The sequence below is a fragment of the Lineus longissimus genome, chromosome 9 (genome assembly GCF_910592395.1).
Source record: "Lineus longissimus chromosome 9, tnLinLong1.2, whole genome shotgun sequence".
Lineage (NCBI taxonomy): Eukaryota > Metazoa > Nemertea > Pilidiophora > Heteronemertea > Lineidae > Lineus > Lineus longissimus.
Window position 1 is genome coordinate 18,093,326 of NC_088316.1, and position 22,332 is coordinate 18,115,657.

General features: G+C 38.2%; 1 protein-coding gene across 7 annotated transcripts in view; it reads left to right on the plus strand.

Moving 5' to 3' along the window:
- Positions 1-201: 201 nt before the first annotated feature.
- LOC135493629 (dachshund homolog 1-like) overlaps positions 202-22,332 on the plus strand; it is a 93,639-nt gene continuing 71,508 nt past the window's right edge. For all 7 annotated transcript variants that reach the window (XM_064781106.1, XM_064781110.1, XM_064781107.1 and 4 more), the window contains exon 1: positions 202-676. In XM_064781106.1, the coding sequence (XP_064637176.1) occupies positions 216-676 (461 nt within the window). In that variant the 5' untranslated portion in view covers positions 202-215. The remainder of the gene's footprint in view (positions 677-22,332) is intronic.

Consider the following 22,332-nt stretch of genomic DNA (forward strand, 5'->3'; position numbering starts at 1 on the left):
ATTCTCCATTTCTGATCCGGTATATCAGCCAATGGCATTCAGATAAACCTCACTTCGATATTTGCTCAGTCGCGTACAAGAAGTAATAGCTTCTCTCTGTGTTTGATCAATAGGGACGGGGTTAGGACATCTCAGCCCAGAACGAGCATATTGTTTACGTTCGGTAAAAGCACGCGGGTGACTTGAGTCAGTATTCATAGTTAAAGCGAACAGTCATGGAAGTTCACGCACAGCCTTCGTCGGTCGGATCGTCGCCTCCCCACCCGCAGTTGAGTCCCCCAATTTACCGGGAGGAACAGACCCAACCCTTGTCACTTAAGATGGAGAAGCCTATTTCTTACGGGAGCCCGCCACCACTGGTCAGCGCGAATAACCCGGAAAATAACGTTTGCAAAATGATAGAATATCGCGGAGCAAAAGTTGCAGCTTTTCATGTGGAGGGTAGAGAATTGATATGCCTGCCGCAAGCTTTCGATCTTTTTTTGAAGCATCTTGTTGGAGGACTGCATACAGTTTATACCAAACTTAAACGATTGGAAATCACGCCTGTTGTGTGTAATGTGGAACAAGTGAGAATTCTTCGCGGACTTGGCGCAATCCAACCAGGGGTCAACAGATGTAAGCTAATCAGCTGCAAGGAGTTTGACATCCTTTACGATGACTGCACTAATTCAAGGTAGGTTATACTGTTTATTAATTCCATAGTTTTAACTAATGAATGTTTATGTAAGGGTAATTGGAATTTATTTATTTTTGGTTATGTGATACTTATGTGATACATTTCTATAGTTTAAACTTTATTCAGTTATCCATAGTTGTCCCAGGTCACAGAATACTTTCTGATAATGCTGGCTTCGTCTTTTATTTATTTTAAAAGGCGTCAAGTCGATTTATTGTACATTAGTGGCAAAAAACAATCGAAAGGAATGAATAGTTGTCTTTTATTAGATTTGGTTGAAAAGATATATATTTTAGTATATATGAATTTGCAAACTTTATTAAATGGGAAACAGTTGATACGATGCTTTAATGTCCCGTAAATGGGACGAGAAAACTTCAGGTCCCGTGTCAGATAACCAGCTGTCTGATTAGAGCGACTCAAATTCCGAATTACAATGAAACAATGAAACAACTTTGATACTATTGTGATAGACTGGTGACATTTTCATCAAACTAGACGTCAAAACACATATCAACCTACACAAAATGTGATTCAGTTTAAGAAACCTAGGATATATCAACTTAACTGGCCGCCCGAATTCCATTCAATTTTACGCCATTATATACTGGTCTAGGACCAATTATGTTTGGTCAAGGTCAGACTTGAGCTCTTTGTCTCGTTAAATTTCAAATTCCTAATTCTAGATTAATTCCTGACTCAATTGTTTTTGTCGTATCATTGTCAGCTGTAAAGTATTAGTCAGGATTCTTCTGGACGACAGGTAAATTATTGCTGATGATAGTTTGTTTGCTGTGACGAAGCAGATCTTCTGACGTTTTTAACTCTGCTTGAAATCGGGAAATATGACACTCAGTCACAATGTCGAAATTTAAACTCGGTGGCAGTTTTAAAAAAATAGTGATTGTGAAAACAATCATATGATGCGATTGAGAATAAATAATCAAAACCGATCTTGTCCAGGAAGAAGACCAAGTGTTTCAGCGGACAGAGGACAATCTGCAGCCGTAAGACATTACCGTGTCCAAAATCTCGAAAGCCCAGAAAAAAACTTTTGTAAGACGTGGTAAGCAAGAATGAAAATGCTGCAGATATAAGTTTTGGAGAAATTACCATCACTCTCAAACTTTCCTCTTTCATTGAATATTTGAAAATTGGTAATTTGAAGAATCAAAAAACTAATCTGAAAAACTTGGTAAAAAATCATTTGATATCTGAGGAATTCTGCCAACACCAAAACTTAAAGTTGAAAGATAGACTCTTGATAGTTTGGCGGTTGAACTCCGATTGTCTTGAAGCCTTTTTACTGGACAATGACCAGGATGACGTCACTGCGCGTGTGTTGATTACGCACGTGCAGTTTCTGTATGTTATGTGAGCATGACGCCATTGAAGGGTGACACAAGAAAATTATGATCTTTAATAGGTGTTGAGAGTCGGCGAGGGTGAAGGAGATAATGTTGTGCACGCGAGAGGGTGGGATTTATATGATATGCGGAGAGGCATTACTGATGCGGCGCGAGGCGTATCTCGGCAGTAATTTCCGTGCTGTGCAGTGCTGTGGAAATCTCTTCCACAAACCCTTTTAATATTATGTCTTGTCGACAGTGCCACTTAAAATATAGGTCTACTGGTCGCGGTAGACGAAGTTGCTACGCTTTCCAAAGAGCTTCATAAATGATGAAACATTACAAAACGTTAACTTTTTTTGGTGGTGGTGTTTTGGTGTTTTTGGTCTATACTGATTTCATTCAACAAGTATTTTGTAATGGCCTTCTTAAACATTATTCATTTAATATTTTCTACGTTCATGTAAATGATAATATCTTGTTGTACTGTGCGGAACTAATGTTTGAATTTTGATATTTGTCAATGGAGAAAAAGGAACTTTCACAAAAATCCACCACAATAGCACACTTTAAAATTCTATTCAACTTTCAAATCAGTATCATCAATAACACGAGAGGAAACTATAAATTAAATTTGACGATTTTTAACTGATTGAGTCTCCGAAAACATTTTATTGTACCATTGTCTGTTTGAGAAATCGGATCAAAATTAGTTGTTAGGAATCTTTGTCATTTAGGATAACAGTCTGGGATTAAAAGTTTTAATTTGCAAGTCTAATGCCCAAGGTACATTAATCTTTCCATGCCGAGTGTGTCTCCCTGCCGCTGGGGTTTTTATGAACCATGCGGCCCCAGTTGACTAAAGGACATTAGTCGGTTCGTGATAACCTCAATCTGATTAGTATACGAGTCAGGTTAAGCTTGTGGTGATATATCTACATTAACGCAATGTGTTACTTCTAACTGTACAGGGAATTCCGATCATAACGATATGAAATGAACATTGTTGTCGGCGAAGATATTTTTCCAACTCAATATTCTGAACATTAAAAAGAAAAGAAAGAAATTAATCTTAACGTCATCCAAGATTGAGGTGATATGTAAATCAGTTCCTGGGTTTTAAATTCAAGAACTGACAGGGTCTCAATGAAAATAATGACCAAAAAAATTTTCTGATTTTTGGAGAATGCCTTCGGTTTACTTTTCTCTATTTAAATTTTTGTCATTTGATGTTGACGAAGTCATTATCAGGTAATGTTCGTTCAAAATCGTGCTATAAGTCCACTGCAAGAAATATGTATCCTTTAAACACTGTATTAGGGTAGCCCTAAAAATCTATCACTGAAAGACTTAGTATAGAGGACATGATATTATATGGACAATAGAAAAAAGAAGTACATGTATGTATCGCAAAGAAATAATTTCAGTGCCCTGAGTAAGTGTTATGTTAGGACACCAGAACATCACTCCTAATCGTTGACTATCACCTGTCTACTGGACAGACAACTATCTTCTTTTCTCACATAAATTTCAAAAACAATTAAGATAAATATATGTTCCATTTTGTAATATTCATATGGACATAAACTTTATTTAATGGCGAACATGAATTGACTCGCCCTACCTAGTGAGAATCATACATATTGATAAGAATATCGGTCAAAACCCATGATGTATTGCCTGAACTTGACCCAAATTACATGAAAAAAATAACCTGAATGATATCCAACTCTTGCCTTCTACACTGAGCACAATAATGTCACTTAAGTTCCTTTTTCGTATTCTTGAGTTGCCAGAAACTCGCTTGACATCGCCTGTGTTTTGATATTTAGAAAATAACCACAAATTCGAAGTCGAACATTTATCTTGACCTACATTAGATAGAAAAAGGACACATCGAACTTGCTGTACCGAATGTATACATGTGTATATACTGAGAACAGTCAATCCCACACTATACATCTCTATCTCCTCTGTTAAGAACTCGTTTGACGTCTGTATTTCAATATTTAGAAAATAACCATACCATACTCTGAAAATTCTAACTGAAGTGTTGTAAATAAACCTAAGCAAATTCGTTATAATGTATTGCAAATAGATTTTGTAAGGAACTTTGAGTAAATAAGGACTAGAGTGTTATTGTTAAAAACGGTGGGCAAATATGACGAAGTTAGATTTGTACTTATTGGTTCCTTCATTATTTGAAGAAAAAAACTGGCATTTACCAAATACAATATAACAATTTGTTTGAAAACATGATCTACTGTTGATTGTGTCTGGTGTCTGTGCCTGTACAATAACATGATATCCCGCCCTTTTCCACACATAAGATTGTAGCAGGTTCTCTGTTTGACCTTTCGATGGACACCAAGCAACATCTAGCAAGTGCACCGTCACCGAAAATTGTCACCGTCATTCTAACAATATGTTAGTTAAATCATATCTCATAGAATCATATAACCAGTGTACAATTTTTATAAATATTTTGATAAACCAAATGATTTTTACAATCAGCTCCACCTGTTACGCCAGTGCACACAATCTGATAATAGGCGAGAAATTACCCGTATCACGAAATAAAAAGATACCTTTAAGTTTTTCCTTATTGTCTCATCAAGACGCAATCCCGTGCAGACATTTCAATTTAATTAGCAAAATGCATTAGCATTGCTCTTAAAGATAATGAGTCATTCAAGGAGAGGCGATGAAGTCGGCAAAGGAATGGAATGTTTCTTTTTGTAGTTTATAACAGGATTGATCATTATTCACGCTGTTTACAGACATTAAAACTAATCTGATTAACTGAAGTGAGAAAAAGTCAAAGAAAAATTCTGTTAAGGGCTTTGTCGTTTTGTAAAAAGCGTTTATCACATCAGTTAAAAATGAAAAGATTGGTGTATGGTTTTTAGTATACGTGGATTGCATTAAGGACTTTGAGATTATGAAATTAAATGAGGTTTTGATGTGTCTTTGCTGCATTTAAAGAAGGTATTTTAAAAATCGAATTGATGGGACGAAACACTCAAGAATAAACAACAAAATATGAAAATGCATATCAGGGAGAAACGTAGTGGGATAAAACAGATAATAAGTTCAGCAGGTGAATTTCAAAATCCATCAACTAACATGCAATGTGTAAATTAACTACACTGTACAGTCTTAGTGCTAGTGCTAGTGACCAGTACAAGACCAGGTCCCATCCAGGAAGGCCGTGACTGTGTAACAGGATGACCCTCCGGTCTGACGTCATGATACGGCCCACATCACAGTATGACCACAGCCTGCTTCACCGGTCAAGCGCAACTTCCCTCCGCGTCCTAATTTCATAATAGGATACTAAACCCATTCAACTGTCTCCCCATTCAAATGTCCTGACCTATTAAATTCACATTTTGAAAAATACAATATCCAAAACTTGTAACATGAGAGGAGACGTAAAGATATCAGTCGATCTGTTGTCTGACTAGGTGTCTATAGCTGAGCAATCCCCGATACTCTATGGGCATATAAAGCACATCCAAGGCAAGCAAAGATGAGAAAACAGCATGATAATCTTAGTATGAGACCCAGAAATACTGCCTACTGAGGTGATTGTCCATTTTGCGCGACATGTAACAATGAAATGCTAAAAAACATGGAAAATGATACGTTTCACATTTCTTTGTGATTTTTTGGTATTCTGTTATGAGATTGCGTGTAACATTTCATTACGCCGTGTTAGGGTCCGTGCTGAATTCGAGACAATTGGCTATTCCTAAGAGTCACGTCGGGTGATATGTCAACGGACACCATTTTGTTTTCGTTTTTTACTACCTCTGTTTTTACCTGTTGTCCAAGACTGACAATATCAGGATTAATAAAGGATATATTTTTTATTGAATATAAACTATGAAGTTCGCTAATATACATCGGCAGATGTGTCATTGGCGTCTTAGTAAATGGATACATTTTGATAACCCGTCAAATACATAACAAGTGAACCACGCTCAGAGACATACCTCAGAGAACCACGATCAGAAACAGAGCTACTGTCGCAAGCGCCAACTTAGTATCAGCAGAAGCTGACCTGTTAGCGACCGGCCAGGCTAATCCAATTCATCATAGAACAGTAATAACATTTCTGCTTTCAATCAGACAATAAAGTAAATATAAATAATAGATTGATTGGTTATCTCTTGCAAGAACCGTGATTAAAGATTTATGTTGTTTGATGCAGTAATAGACTGGTTTGGCTGTCTCTGTTAGGAGAGCATGAGAGTCATGCAATACACAAGGGGGCAGGGGATCCGGATACAAGGAAGAGAAGAAACAGTTGACTGGGTTACTCAGCGCTGGCTGGATGACTACTGGCAAGAGGGGACGCGTCACAAAGTAGTCTTCAACAATAGTAAGCAACGAACACTCCTTGTATTCGCCTTGGTATACTGAAACCCAATCTTGCCATCGGCACAACTGTGACGACGCTACGATATTCCTTTGCTGCTATTTTCAGTTTCAAACTCATCTTTGGAGAAATACTAGCAAGGGAATGAGAGCAAACATTACAGATGGCACAAATGCGTTTGGCCAACGTTTAAGGCTGCAATAGACAACCCTGCCATCGATAACTAACTAAAACATCAAGAAGTCCGTCGATTATGCTTGCAATACATCTCACACAGAGATCCTCCCTAAAACTCAAATGTGCCGTTCCAAGCCTTTCATGGTGACATTAGTACTTCGCACTGTTACGGGTTATCAATTATTCTCAGTTTAGTTTTGAAATTGAATGAAAGACAAAGGATAACAAACTGAATGTAACGATTCAAAGTTCGTCCTTTCTTTGAGAGTGTATTCGTCCATTTATGTTTGCATTTTAGTTTGTGAGTTAAACCACTCATTCTTGTTAAATTCTTGATATTGTTTTATCTCATCAATGTGTCCAGGCATACCGTGTAAGTTTATCACTATCATAATCTGGTATCGGAAAAAGACCTGTCATAGAAAGCAAAATGAAATAAAACTGGCGTCAACAGCTGTTAATGGTACATATTACTAAACAATTTTTATTATATTTAAGTGAACTGAACCGGTCAGTTAAAGTACACCAACAAAGGAAATGACAAGTACAACATGATATAGGTTACTGCTTTTGTCCATTTCGACGATTTACAACTTATTCGATCCGTTTGTGAGAATATAAACATTCTGAGGAGTCAACTGGTGCGGGCAGATCTTGAAATGTTCAGTTGGTTTAAAAGTTGAAGGCAGTTAAATGACATATGTTGTTGCTGGTAATGTTAACACATGTTCGTCATGATGTCTGTAGTATTGATCTAAATAACCCAAGTTATGTTACCGTTAGGCCTACTAACCCCAAAATCGTCCTCAGATTAAGTCAGTGGTTGAAATCAAAATATCACAGCGAGTTTGAATATTTTTGTGAGTGACACATTTTGCATGTCAGTAATGTGATCATATCGCAGAATAAAGATACTCATAGAGACTTGATAACGACGAAAAGCACATCAGCTTCGACAATCTGAAATGGGGCCAAGCAGAACCTATCACAACTCTTCAATTAGATCGTGAAAGATTAAAGGAAAGTGTGACGAAGAGAACATGGAGTTACTCATAGACTTGCTTTATATAGAGCTTTCCGATCATTATGAAAAGTACACTGAGCTCCTTCCTTCTTAAATTTGATCACACTGACACGTCTGCAACAGACAGGGAACATGCCATGAAAAACAATAGCCTGATATTCCCAGTTTCTCATTGGTGTCCAGATTCTACATTCCATAGCATGTCACGTAATTACTTTCTCCAGTTGACAACAGATTAAGATTAGCATGTAAGATTAAACGATTACGAGTCACTTTCGTCCTCTCACTTACAGATTACTGATTCATTGATTTAGAAAACAGTGATTTGATAAATGATATAATTGTAAAGGGCCTGTTGTAATTTGAGTTAACCAGACAATCGCTGATTCAGTGACTGATTCAGTGACTTTACCCGAATCAAATGGGACCGATGTCTTTAGTTCTAAACTGACGCTGTAATTACAGCCTTCACTAATCCAACGCTGCACCTGAGAGCCAGTTGATCTCAGGTTTTCAACGAAACTTAACGCCTAAGGCCGGCCCGATGCGTCAATTTGATTCAATGGATAATTCGCATAGAATCTAATATTTGTCTGCCGTATGTTCGGTTTTTCTCAAACACTTGGAAAACCGAAGCTATCACTTCAGGACAGGCCAATTTCATCGACTGGGTTTGATATAAGGGTATTGATGACCTATTAACTGTCACGATAAGAAGTACCGATAAAATGAACGAATGATAGAACGAAATGTTTTCACACATGCAATCAGCTTTCGCCTATATATCGCCCAAGATGTGCATATCATTGTATGATGTACATACAGGATGAGACACTTTCTTCATTTATAAGACTACCCGTATGTACTCCGAATGACAGTCGTAGTTGTGTACCATTAAAAGACAGATTCCGTGACGGCCGACTGTTGGGCTGCTCAGCCCCCGTCCGGGACAAAGCGCGGCGAGTGCCCATTCCTCTCCACCACATGTCATCTCTTCACAGGTCCGCCAATACAACTACAACAATAAGCGCGGCGTAACTCGATCGCCAGAACTCAAAACGAAATATCAAAGATTGCGTCCTTTTGTTCCCTATTGACATTGTTGTAACAAATTTGGCACAATGTGGCTTAACACTCGTTCTCTGTCATTGTCGCTTATACAATCTACCCCGAACTTCCTCACTCGGGATGACATTTTTTTTCTTGCTTTGAGATGAGATGCGGCTATTGCAGGAATGGTCTTAAGACGTCTGTCTCTTTGCTATCACTCAAAAGCCGCATTTCACATGTTTAATGAATACCTCATTAAAGCATGAAGTTGGTTCACACAGACTACACTCTGGAGACTTCTTGATGTGATTTTATTAACTTTTTTGTCGGGTCCACACTCAGTTCTATTCGACTTTTGTGAGTTGGGTTTTTGTTCAGTTTTTGACATAATATTTTTGTGAAGCACGCGCACCAGACAATCTGAGCGACGCTCGCGAAAATTAGGAACCGGGTCAATTTACAGAGTCCATCCCAGCAGATGATAAGAGAGAAATATAATATGATTAATTGTAAGTAAATTAGAATGATGCGATACATTCAGTAGCTTTGGGTGTGATTTTTTGTTTTGCCTTTTATTGTAATTCTAATAATATTTAATATATTCGATATTCAAGTACTGGTTCAGCACCGTACATTTAAAAAGACTAACAATTTCTTTCAATTAATGTCAGATTCTCTTTACAATTTTGGTTGTCTCAGGTCAGAACTCACTTTATCACGTTATCCATATTTTCGTTACAAATATCTCTAGAAAGCTATAGCAGTCATGGCGTTAACCGCCTTTAAGCACCGACTCGTGTTGTCATAACTCAATTGAAATCACAGTCGATTTTCTCCATTAACTTCCGATAACTCTTAAGGCCACAACTTCGACATCTTGTACGCGTTACAAATAGGAAAATTGTATATCTTGTTGAAATCTGCTAACCGTGGGGCAAAATAGAATTAGAACGCGCCAACACTACGCATTACCCAATCGACAAAAGCGCATCATATCAGAGGAGGAAATAATCAGCGATATAACCAGGTTTCCGGAGTTTTTGAATGTCTTGCCTCGGGGTCCGTCTCCGCGAGTCTCAACATGTGTCCCGGAGGACGGAGCAGCCTAAATAGTAGCGGATTCTGAGGAGAATACGCATTCGGAGGTTGTATAACCGCGCGTAAGAGGTGATAAGAAAAGCCACTAATGCGAGGCATCTGCCCGTGGGACGACAGAGATTTGACCACGCTTTACAGCTGTCATTTTGTCACTTTGGGAATTAATTTAAATTTGCTCCGCTTTCCAATTCATGCGCGGTTTAATTTTGGACACTGCACAATGGGATGAAAACAGAAATCATGAAGTTTTACGTAAATCCCTCGAGTAGTCATTCTTTCAAATGCGCCGTGTATTTTACCATCTGTCTCAGAAATCACAGATAAATTTTTCCCACTGTATAGTTCGCATATCTTTGCGCTAAGATGGCGAAAGGCTAAAGGAATTAGTATTGAGCTATATATCTCCGGTATTATGTAAGCCAGATATCATAACATATACATGTTTAATACAATTCACTTCAAACAATTCGAGCACCTAGTTCACCTTCGTCGTGTCCCCCCTCAGGCAACTACTACTCAAGTTCACGAAGAGCAGACCGTCAATGATATATCACAATCATCAATGAATTAAAAATACAACTATTGATATAGGATCCCAGCCAGATTTGGGGACGGAGAATTCGTACTCATCGACCCAAAGGTTGTAAGAACCAAACCTACCAGGCATAGCTTGTATTCATTCATATTGATGTTATTTGTTATAAAGGGAAATAAGCAAAGATCTTTAATCTTAAGAAAATCTGATAACTGTTTTATAATAGACAAAAAACACTCCTATTGTAATAACAATTTGCTTTTGTAAGAGAAATTAAAAAGATATTTTCAAAAATATTTTCTTTCTTAAGAGAGTGCGGTTTATCTGAGGATGCACCTAAACCTTTTGATATGGATGATTCTTACAAATTAAGATCAACATCTATCTAATTAATCAGATACATGTAGGGAAATATTTAATTTCAATTCAATTCCAAGTGCACTTTCTACAGCCTAAGGTGAGGCCACTCTGAACTTAATAAACCCGATAGTTGAATGGGTAACGAAAGATATCAAAAATATACAGGTATAATCGACAAGATAATTTTTTTCTCTCAAAGAGACTCCTTTGCATTGCCGACGTTGTCACGTATCAAAAAGAAATCTGAGTTATTATCATGTTAAATGCATTTAATTAAGCCTAAAGGTACTTGTACTTAGTTTCAAGACAGGGGAAGTTCACCAAAGGCATTATCCTGCAAGCAAACCAGTTGCCAAAAGGCAAATAAGGAACATTCGGTCGCTTTAAGCCCGTTACACACGAGGGACTTCTCACCAACTTAGTTGGAATTTTAATTCATAACAGGTATCCAGACCAGGTAACTGATACTTTGCTCGATTGGTTGGAGTTGCTGGCTGCACTACCGACTTGTTCTATTTCTCGACGACATCTTTTGTTTATATAAGGATTTTTTTGTTTATATAAGGAGTGTGGGGGAGAAATTTCCCCGTGTGATTCAGTCAACAACATAGTTGGGCCATATTTTGACTCTTTTGGCCTAAATAGTGCAGGACCTAAATATTGCTGGGATTATGTCTTTCGTGTGAGTGGGTGAACGACTCTCAACTTCCAGTCACCTGTGCACCTGTTCTTAATTTTAAAACCAACTAAGTTGGTGAGAAGTCCCTCGTGTGTAACGGGCTTTAAGGACATAATGTTTAGTAGAAACCAACTAAAGGAAGTGGCAGATTCAACTTCAGATGGTGTGCCCGATAGAAACCAACGTATGAAATAAAAATATGTCACTGGTATGTTTGTCACCATTCTTTTCTATTTATTTAGTTTCTTATTTATTTCTTTAAAATAAAGTTTGATCGCTATGTGTCAAAAAAGGCTTACACTATCAGGAGTTCAATGAGTACTAAATTGAACAAATCAAGTCAGAACGCGCATATTGGACAGACAAAAAATAAGATCGTCCTGAAGGCCTATCTTTTAGAATAACCTGATGGTCGTGAATCACAAATTGTTACAACGATTTACACTTGGCTTATCAAATCAAATAAGTTGATGAATCTTGATTACACAACAGAATAGAATTGCAACTGTAAAAACACAAATTAATGAAGTTACTGTTGATATAAACAGAAAGAGATACGATTTAAATTTGACCGTCATCGTTAAGCAGTGATGCATATAATGACATTTTGATTGCAGTTTTTTTCCATGTAAAAAGCGCACTAACAAAGTAGAACATTCATATATCCATTATTTGGTTCAACTATGATGGAAGATTTGGTGTAATTACCTCGGTTCACACAAATACCAATAATTTCTTTATTTTGATATTTTTTCGTAACCAGTTCGGTAATACTCTACGGGTGCCTGATAGTGTGACAGGTTGTAATTTCGCCTCCTGCAAAAATATTTTCAACTTGGTTGATGGTTCCGGACAGATAAGCAAACTAATCAATAAAATTTGAAGAAATGATTAAAAGTAATTAAAAGAAAATATCGGTTAATTTTTTAACAAGAAAAGTAATAAAAATGTTGATATTGATATCTGGGGTTAGATATTCTCGACTAATTATTGTGAAAATTGCTACTTGTGTTTTGTTTTTTTTCCGAGCTTTGAGGGTTTTGGGGGGCTAATATGCCTTTGAAACCGAAACAGATTTTCATCTATCTGTCGATAATAACCACGAATGTAGCCAAACACTCGTGATAATGGAGGTATACGTCATTTCGTCTAGTCGGGGGCTGTAAAATCATATGTCTGCATCCAGATTTTTCAGTGACCTTTGCGATGGGGCGTTGGATACCGAAAATCATTTTACCACCACTGCATGACTCACCTTGCCCCAGATTTCGGACAAATCATGGAGGTCAAACTATGTCTGATATTTCAATAACCATTGCCTTGCCTAACGAAATGCCAGCCTCCAAATCACGAAGCATTGTGTTTGTCCAGGTCCAGCCTTGGACATAGGGCAATCTAACACCTCACATCAATGACCGTGGTCCATTTGAGGTCCAGGGGGCAACTCTCAACACCTCTGCATTTACCTTGCCCTCATTCCGTTGTCCAAATATTTGAGACAAAAACCTAGACAGACCACTCATCCACCTACGCATCCGCCATTGGGTGTTTATAAAACAATGAACGAAAAGAAACGAACTCCCTGTCTTGGTGGTCTTGCCTACCCAGGTGTAAATTATCACGAGTATTGTTTGAGTAGATGTCATGATATTTCAACTGCCTTAAGCCAATCATCAGAGCTCTGGTAAATCTATTTTTTGTATAAAGATCTGATTTCAACCTTTCCGTTACATCAAGATGAATCCTCAAATAGACCAAACATCCCAAACGTATCTTACAACAAGGGGTCCTTATCTCTGCCCTACCAGATTTTGTCAGTTTTCAATTCGAAATCCTTGGCTGACGCCGAGGACGGCCAAAGATGCAAAATCTGGCTTTACAATCATAGATGAATAAAAACCAGAATAAAAAAGATGTCCACAAAATGGTAAACGATGATAAAATCCTCTTTTCTGTGGTCGGGATTTCTAATTGTTCGTAAGAGAGACATCGGACGACCTGGTGAACTTTGCGGTTTGCTTAAAAAACAGAATAGTTTAGAAACAGCGGAAAAAAGACCAATTCTTTAGGAGGTTCTTTATGGATATAATAGAGTGTCTTATTTTGAAATTGTATTAATATTTCGCCTCGGATATTTGTGGTATTTTTTCAATAGGCATGGACCATTTGGCCGCTGTCAAATGGCCAATGGTTGGCTGATGAAAGGTGGCCAGACACTATTCAGTGTTGCTTCTTTTTAAACTGTGAATCGCCTGAGGGCTTGTGGTGACATATTAGGCACAAGGCCAGCAGAAAGAGAGGCAAGTGTTATCTCTGTGCCATCGGTCCGCCGATTGTGATACCGTGATTTGCGCTGACTAATTGTGGCGTAGTGCTGGACACAATCAGGTCGGTTCGATTCTTATGCCTGTTTAGTGTCATCTTCGTCATCATCACCACCATCATCATCACTGTTGTCATAATCAGATTGAACGCAATCATCGTTTTTGAGTCGAAAGTATTGCTGTTCAAAACCATGGTACACTCTAAGGATCAGTTCTTAGATTTGGTTCTTGAAAGAGGTCGGTTTTTAATGACGTCCGTCATCACCTCACGTCTTCTGTTGTACTTGTATATAAACATATATTTCCTGTCTGTACATTAGACTTCATTTGAAAAAGGAATCAAAATATCCGAAACGTCGCCTATTTCATACAACGTTTTAGTGTTGTTTTTTATATCAATCTTGAAGGAGGTCGTGACATGTATTTGGCCTTATAGTATAGCCTACTCTATCTTTCCTGCTCCTAAGAGAAAATATCTTTAATCTATGTTGTACTACGAAAGCTGTGCCACTGTATAGCAAGTCCCTTCGATTTGAAAGTCATTGTTATTTCATGAAACTTATAATGTATATACGTCGACATTCATATTCATACATATAACAACACAACAGTGTTCGCCTCCACCAGCTAGCACAGCCTGACAATCCACAAAGGCAACTTTGAGTACCAGATCAATATCAACATTGTTTTGATATTAAATGAGCATGATGCGGACTTGAAAAGTCTGAGTGGTGGAGTTCTTATGATTTTTACACTTTCTATGGGTATATTATAACAACACGCCACTTAGCTCTACTTTTGTGCACAATACAGACCATTTCAGCCCCTGCATACGTTTTCATCGTTCATTTCGCAAGACGAGTGTGTTCCATCACGTGTACGTCCATCCTTGCAATAGCTCTTGTGCACCACAATGAAATGTATATACGTAAACGTACACTACCCCATGCACAAAAGGACTTGATATTTTTGGCGAAATCTATGTCAATGTAACTTCGAGTGCTTCCCACCAGTATCTTGAACCCAGTGCTATACTGACACTTTTAGGAGCATGCAAAAAAAGAAAAACATTATAAACAAAACGTACTTTTCGTAGTTAGTCGAATTGACTATTGCATGATTTGCACTTCCTTGGCGAACGATAGTTCAAAACAAAAAACAAAAACAAAAACAACAGTTCGTGACTGTAGCAGTTATATTAAGTGCAAGATCCTGAATAATTGTTTTAGTTATCGTTATTTTGGTGAGAAAAACATTTAACACTCTGCCTTCAAAGTCAATGGATGGTGCTGCAGATGAAATCATGCAAGCAATAATCATAATGTGTCAAACATCGATGAGCATCTTAGGGAAAAGGACACCATAGCTCAGAAGTAGTAAATTTATGACGTTTCCCATTCAGCATCGGCTGTATATTATCTTTAGCATTTCTTTTCTGCGCGGATGGTTTTCGAATGTTCACTCAAAGATAACATGAATAAAATTTGTTACTCTATAGTGGATTTGAAAACGTATGGTTGGTTTGGTGTAATATGCGTGAGGAAATTAGTCAAGTAATAAATGTTGTACCTTTGAAGGGGTATGACGACTTTCATTCATGATTAGTTCGGTCACACGTTTATGGTAGCGGCGTGTTTTATAAATACGTGATGAGGATGGATAGTGCACGATCAAATGTACTGTGATGCACAGTACATGCGGGGAGCTGATTGAGTCAGACCTATTACACCATATTTATTATGGCAGGGACCATTTAATAGATTTGTACAAATTAGAAGAGAGCGTAGAAAAAGAAGTACAAATTAATTCAACAAAAAGTCGTCGTTTATCCATTAAGTTCAAGGTACTCCCAGACTGGCTATTTTCAACGACAAGCTTATCACATAACGCACTCGGCACGACAGGCATGGAGGATACCAGCAACCAGATACAGTTGGCAGTTTAAACCTGACATACACCGTCAGCATGCAAAATATGTCTTTGAAATAATGTATGTCTTTTCCTTTTTAATCACGGAAAGTTTGATTTGGTTCTGATGGGGTTAATACGATAGTTGAATGTCCATCGAATGATTGCGATTTTGATTAGTGCCAATGTAGCTAATTCACTACGCAATCTGCAATACGTTCATTTTTCTGGCCCATTTATTTCTGGTGGAGAGCCAGGAGACATGGCCGCAGTGGCATCATCCACGCCGGTCGCTCGGGGCATTAGCGGCCGCAACCGTCCATGCGGCATAGTACGGTAATAAAAATACAGCCGTATTAATGATAGTGATGGATGGCTACACCAGGCAACGAAATCAGAGTATTAACTGCATGAAGCCAAATGACCGTTGGAATTAGTTGTTTTGCCATCTGGAATGTGCGTTTAGGTTAATTTCGTTGTCGGGAGTTTCCGCAAAATATGGGGTATTTTGTCACCGTTGATTTGATTATTTGTATCGGCTATTTCACCTATTCGTACTAAGTTTGTTCGCGTGTCATTGGCAATTTCTGTTTATTCTATGGAGGACATAATATGCTTTTTTGACAGTGACGATATTGTTTTAATGAAGTCCTACAGATAGCATTTTAATTACTGACGGCTGATGGAAATGTATCGCTATGCCCCCCCCCCCTTCAACCAGGCGTTTTTTTCCTAGACTATACTTGTATATAGTCCTAATAATATTTCTAAACATCTTTGATAAAATTTTGTTTGTTCTTTTTACATTTCAGGTAAGTGGTAACAAAAGTTATATTGTCAACTTAAAACTACGAAAGGTTAGGGTAAGTTACCACATCTTCTATTCCATCTAGGGCTATCATACGAACAGACTTCAAATTCTAACACCAACATTTAAAGAATCCAAGACGAGAAATGCTCACTATGTCCGATTATGAACGCCGCCATCGTTATTGGCGAGGTCCAAGAAATGGAAGGGTCACTCCCGCTTCGTGATACATGCCCTATAAGAGACTTAATTGAACATGGCCACATGCTGTGGGGACATTGTTTTACCGAACTGCAAGAAATCAAATCAAGGTCCCTGCATTATTAATGCGTTGTATTTATTGCGAGTTTATCAAGAATAAGGTGACCGTCCATTAAATCCTGACTATGACCGATGTTAGCTATAAGCACTGTTTACAGCAGGTTGGAGTTTCTCATACACTCTTGAGAGCCAGAGATAAGGATAGCATTATCAACAATGCATGGGCAATAGCAGTGCAAGGTTGTGATGCTATGGGTTCGCTAGCATAAGTGGCCAAGAGGAAACAAGTGAGACGGGTGTGCCTACATTAATTTACCCTGTGTCGCTTTCTCAGCGAAATAAAAAAGCCCTTATAGGTGTTTTTTCGGGATTCTGAAAATCATACAACAAACCTTTTTTTGGGGTCAATTTTGACGCATTTATAATTTATTTTTATTTTTTTAGGAGGGGTTAATATTGACACATTTATTTTAACCAGATGGTAATTTTTTGAATCATCAGTAACGCCCTGTGAAAAAAATGATAAATGACTGTCCTCTTTAAAACCTAGGTGTCCGCCTAATTGCTACAAATCATTTGGCGCTTAGTCGGCTAGTTTTACAACTTAAAGAAAGTTTTATTTTGTGTTTCTTAGACGCTTGGCTTTCACTGAATGAATTGTAAACAGACGACCCTGAATTTAAGGTGCCAAACTGCCACAAATCATACTGCTGTCAGTGGCCTAATTTTACTAAAAATTGCCTTTCCAAAAGTGCCTTTTCAGAGAATTTTCATTAAAGAATAAGTTAAGAATGTCAGTTGTAAAAGGGCATCGCTAACTGTTGCCATTTCTAAGCTTAGGGACAAGAACTTTCAATTTCTTTAAGTTTTGGTCATGATCGTATGGTCTGACTTGTCAAGGAGAACGACCAACGGAGGTAAAGCCATCCTTCTCTAACAGACCAGCAGACAAAACACAAAAAGGAATCATTTCTATAGAATCGCTTGGCTATTCTTTCTAGTTTCCTGGTGCGAATAAACAAGCATCAATTTTGTTCTTTATTACCCGAGCATTCTGTGTGAAAAATAAAAATAGCCCTTACAGAGGCTGCGGTTACCGATTGTTAGGACTCTATTAAAAGACATTGAATAAGAGGACGACCAATAGCCAATGCGGTTTCAGACGTGAGTTCTCAAGCTATGACCTTAATATAGGCATTATTGAAATCTGTGAATGTTTCCATTGAATTAATTGACAAATTGAGGAACGTTGTGGGATATTGTTGCTCATATCAGAACTTAGATGCTAGATCAGATACTGTGAGATGCCTTAGGCTTGTTGGATGACAAACTTGTGTTATCTGTGATCTTCCCGATTTGTCAACTCAGTTTTTGGTTTACAAAACATAAATTTGTTTCTTTAATGCCCGAGAGGAACTTCGAGTTTTCAAATAGTAACATTGTTACTGCTATGTGTCTGTAGTGAAAACCAGCCAAAAAACATGCCCCAAAAGAAGTTCGCTCATTTACCGATTTAACGTCAGATAGTCCTTTCCAAATTTAAAATAAGATATTGATTGTCATTTATAAGATACCTTTCTAGTTTGTGAACTTGTATTTCACTCGAATGTGAAAATTGTCCAAAAACTGACTGGTGACTCAAGTTGTATTTGTCACCGTGAGTGACCTGTTAAAACTAGTTACTTTCCCCTAAAAAAGCTACATTTAAATACAAATTAAAGAAAAATCCCAAGTTTAACTAAACCTAGGAAGAGTAAGGTAATTTAACCAATAAGAAATAAAAACCTGCGAACTCTGATTTAAGTCATTTATGATACTTTCAATGAATTATCAATCCACCTGCGTGTTCATAAATCACTCTTGGAGATATAAGATAGAAAGTTTCTCTTAATTCTGAACTTTTTTCTTTAAATCATTCTCATCTTCTTTGCTTATCAAAGTTCAAAGAATGGTGCGCAACTAATCATATTAAAATCAAAGACGGTATCAAGCGCAAATTGAATACGTCTTCGAGTTATCTTATCCAACACGAAGACGCCTAATCTCTCAAGAGACGGCCTTAGAGAATATAGCATTTAACAAGAATGACAAGACAAGTTTTATATCTTGTAATCCGTCCATCCTTCCGAAACGGAACACCAAAGAATTCTTCATACAGCAATTACATCTTATCCTCCAAAGCTTTAAAATCCAACACCTTCAATTCTTAAAGCGATTTAAACTATTCTCACCTGCATTAGGTGTCATGTTGATACTCTAAACTTAAGTTCAAACTTTTAATTTCTATCCTTTTGAAAGTTTGATTCCTTTATTCCAATTCTTCCATATGCTTACGACTCGTCGTAGCCAGCACGGGACAATAGCGCAGCGTCCCTAATGCCAGGGAACTGCAGCGGAATCTCAATACCCTATTCTGAACTAGGATTTCTTTTTCATAGCAGTGTTGAATATCTTTTATAAATTTCTAAAGATGTTTCTTAAAGTCAAAATATAATACCCTTGTTCCTATTTACTCTTGAAGCGTCAATACGCCACGGCGCGCTGATAAGTTAGAGAACGTATGCGTCTTCGATGTCAATTCCCTGGGAATTCCCGATTGATATCTGACCGAGTAAGACCTTTGCCAGTACCCCGAGCCCCCAGAAATCGACTGTAGATTTCAAAGGCAAACGAAACAAAGGACTTAAAAGATGTAAGCCTTTTGTCAAACGGATATATGAGTAAACCTTACAGGGAGGAGGTATATACTCGTCATTTTCGTTAAAAGTCGGACAAAGGTACCAACGTCTCAGTCAGACTTGGATCCTCGCTCACTCTCACCCTTGGGACTACGATGATCTGTCTTCTACAACCTGCATCCTCTCATCTTTAGCTTTCCTTATTCCGCGGGTCCCCCGGGCACCCTTTTGTGGCTATTGTCAACTCATTCTCTATCTTATATAGAAAGATCCCCAGCAAGATATAGAAATCATATCCTTTGTCTAACCCTTATTCGAACTAGGTTTATGATTCGTTAAGGAAGTGATGACAAAAATATTAACCAACATGTTATATCGAAACCCTGAACGATATTGAAAAACTTTTTCCAGGCCCGTTTTTGATATTCTGAGGCGAAATTACAATTTTAGTATCTCATAGATTAGGTGTATGTCATTAGGTGTATGTCGTTAGCATTAGCGTGATGATCCACTGAGCTGTAGAGCGTGAGAAAGAACTTTCTCTCATTGTTATGCCAGTTTCCCATATACTTTGTACTTAATTGCGCCCTATTGCATCTCGAGATCATTCGACAGCAATTGACATGAAATGATCTCAGTGTCAAACATGGTGAATGAGGTAACTACATGCTGCGACACTGGTTTTGATGAAGGGAAGCTGTGTATTATGTCGATGGCGCATTAACAATGTGACACTGAAGGTCTTGACAGGTCTCTGCTCTATCCAGAAGTTGAGCTGCAGCCTTTACGTGACTGTTCACTTAGGGTCAACCCGTGGGTCACCTAATATGACAAGTTGAATATGGCCTTGGCGAACACAGGTACGGAAGCAACAATGAGTTGATTTAGAAGGTCTTGTGCAGGGCAATGATTTGCCGTTATCATACATGGCGGGACCTGGGTTTTGGAACTGTTCACTTTGGGTCAACCACACAGGTCACCTAATGCGACAAGGTTAGTATGGCCTTGGTATGTTACGTTGGCAACAATGTCATTTGATTTTGGAAGGTCTTCTGAGGGGCAAAGCGATGCCTTTCACCAATTTCTTTGGTCAAATGATGTGACCTTCATGGTCATGACCGGTACCTGAGTTAGGGAGTCTTTCAGAATGAATCTCTTTGCCTTCACCCTTTTCCAGGGCAAACAAACTGGCTTTAGATTTATATGTTGGGTTTCGTGTATCAAGTCAATGCCCAGTTTTCTCGCTGAATGTGTTGAACTTGGACACGACCATGACCTCAGCACGGACGTATGAGTGAAAAAGGAGCACAGCCACCTACGCTTTTGGTCACTTGTAGTCTCGCTGATGTCAAGGTTACAGCAAAACCAAACAGATCCATTTACTGTCTGTACCATAAGAACTGTTTCAACTAAAAAAATCAGATTTCATTTTATCGTCATTTTTAGGGGGAAATGTTAGGTGTGTTTTTTTGCTACTCTGCATTCAACTCTCATTTGTAGGTTTTTCAGTATTACTAGTTGCCAAAGGATTGGTTACAAATAAGAAGAGTTCAGCGCTTTTTACCAACGTTGCGTTTTATCGTCGCGCAGAGATACTAATAATGTAGGAGATTTCTCTACTAGTCTCATCAGTCCTTTGGATTAAACCCTGGGTCATTCAAACCTCACTATTACCGTTGCTCCTTATCGCAATCCATCCAGGAATACACAACCGCCTGCATTTTTAACAAGCAAACAGTTAACCACCCCCAGTGACGACGAGTCACCATTAGCAAGAGCTGCAGTCGTAATGAAACCAGCAATACATAGCGAATTACACGGTTTTTATAAATCCCTTTCAACTGCCATGTATAATTTAGCTTCACAAATGGACTCTGGCTAATCTAATTTTGGGTCTTCTTCAGGTTATGGAGTATAATTAAATCCGCGTTTGTCGCACACATGCTGCTAATATACCTCTGTGTCAGAGGGAAATGGCGGCCGATTAATAAAATAATGTCTGGCGTGACGGGTGCAGTGGCCGTAACTATTGGGCTATCTTTTCAATCGCGAGCTCTTAAGGTAACGCGACAGTTGATCTTGTGATAATATCTGACGAGAGGCAGCGGTGAGTTGGGAAAGGGTAGAAGGCAGGACGACTCGGATCGGGAAAATGTGCCGCAAAGTTTGATCGAATAACTCAGGTCAAATCGAGTAAAAAAGCAATGCAAGAACATCACATCGTGATCTTAGTCGAAGTTTTACTTTTAGGACATGTAGTTGTTACTATCCAGACAGCAAGCATCAGTTGGCCTCTGGTAGCAAATGAGCGGAACAACGGGTCGTAAGGGCCAGCACCAGCCAGAAATGTCTCACCAGCACTAAATGTTAAAATGTAGGGTAATCTCTTAAACAACCTCACTGCTATAATTGGCTTGTGTTACTCCATTCTATTTGTTTGAGACAAGAATCCAAGTCCACGTTGCCTTTATTACCAATATCAATATCTTGAAATAACAGTACGAGCATTGTCAACATGTATATTTACCTTGTTCAATGTTTAATTGAGTTGTAGGCAGGACTTTTGTTGTAAAGGGTACCCTAACCCGGGTTACACCTAATGTAGTCCTAAATTAGCTATATTTACTCGATTACTGTACAAACTTTCAATATTTATAAACATATTTTGGTATACAATCAAAATATTTCATAAAGGAGCTGTTGATCTTTCGAGTTGACAACATACTTTTGGTCAACATTCCGAACTAAGGAAAGGCGTTAGAATCTTGTTGGAGTAAATATTTCATAATTAACGAACAGTAATACTTTATTTATTTCCTAAACTGTCACATTAAGTAACTGTAGCTTTCAGGCCAAGGATCGTGCCGGAGTTGTACGTGCCAAAACGGGATGACTTATAAAACTGTCTAAATGATTGTATCCGCAATGTAACTCCCCATTATCGCCATCGGGAAGTTGCGTGTGCATCCTATACGATCGCATTACAGTTTTTGATTCACCCAGTATACAAGTCATATC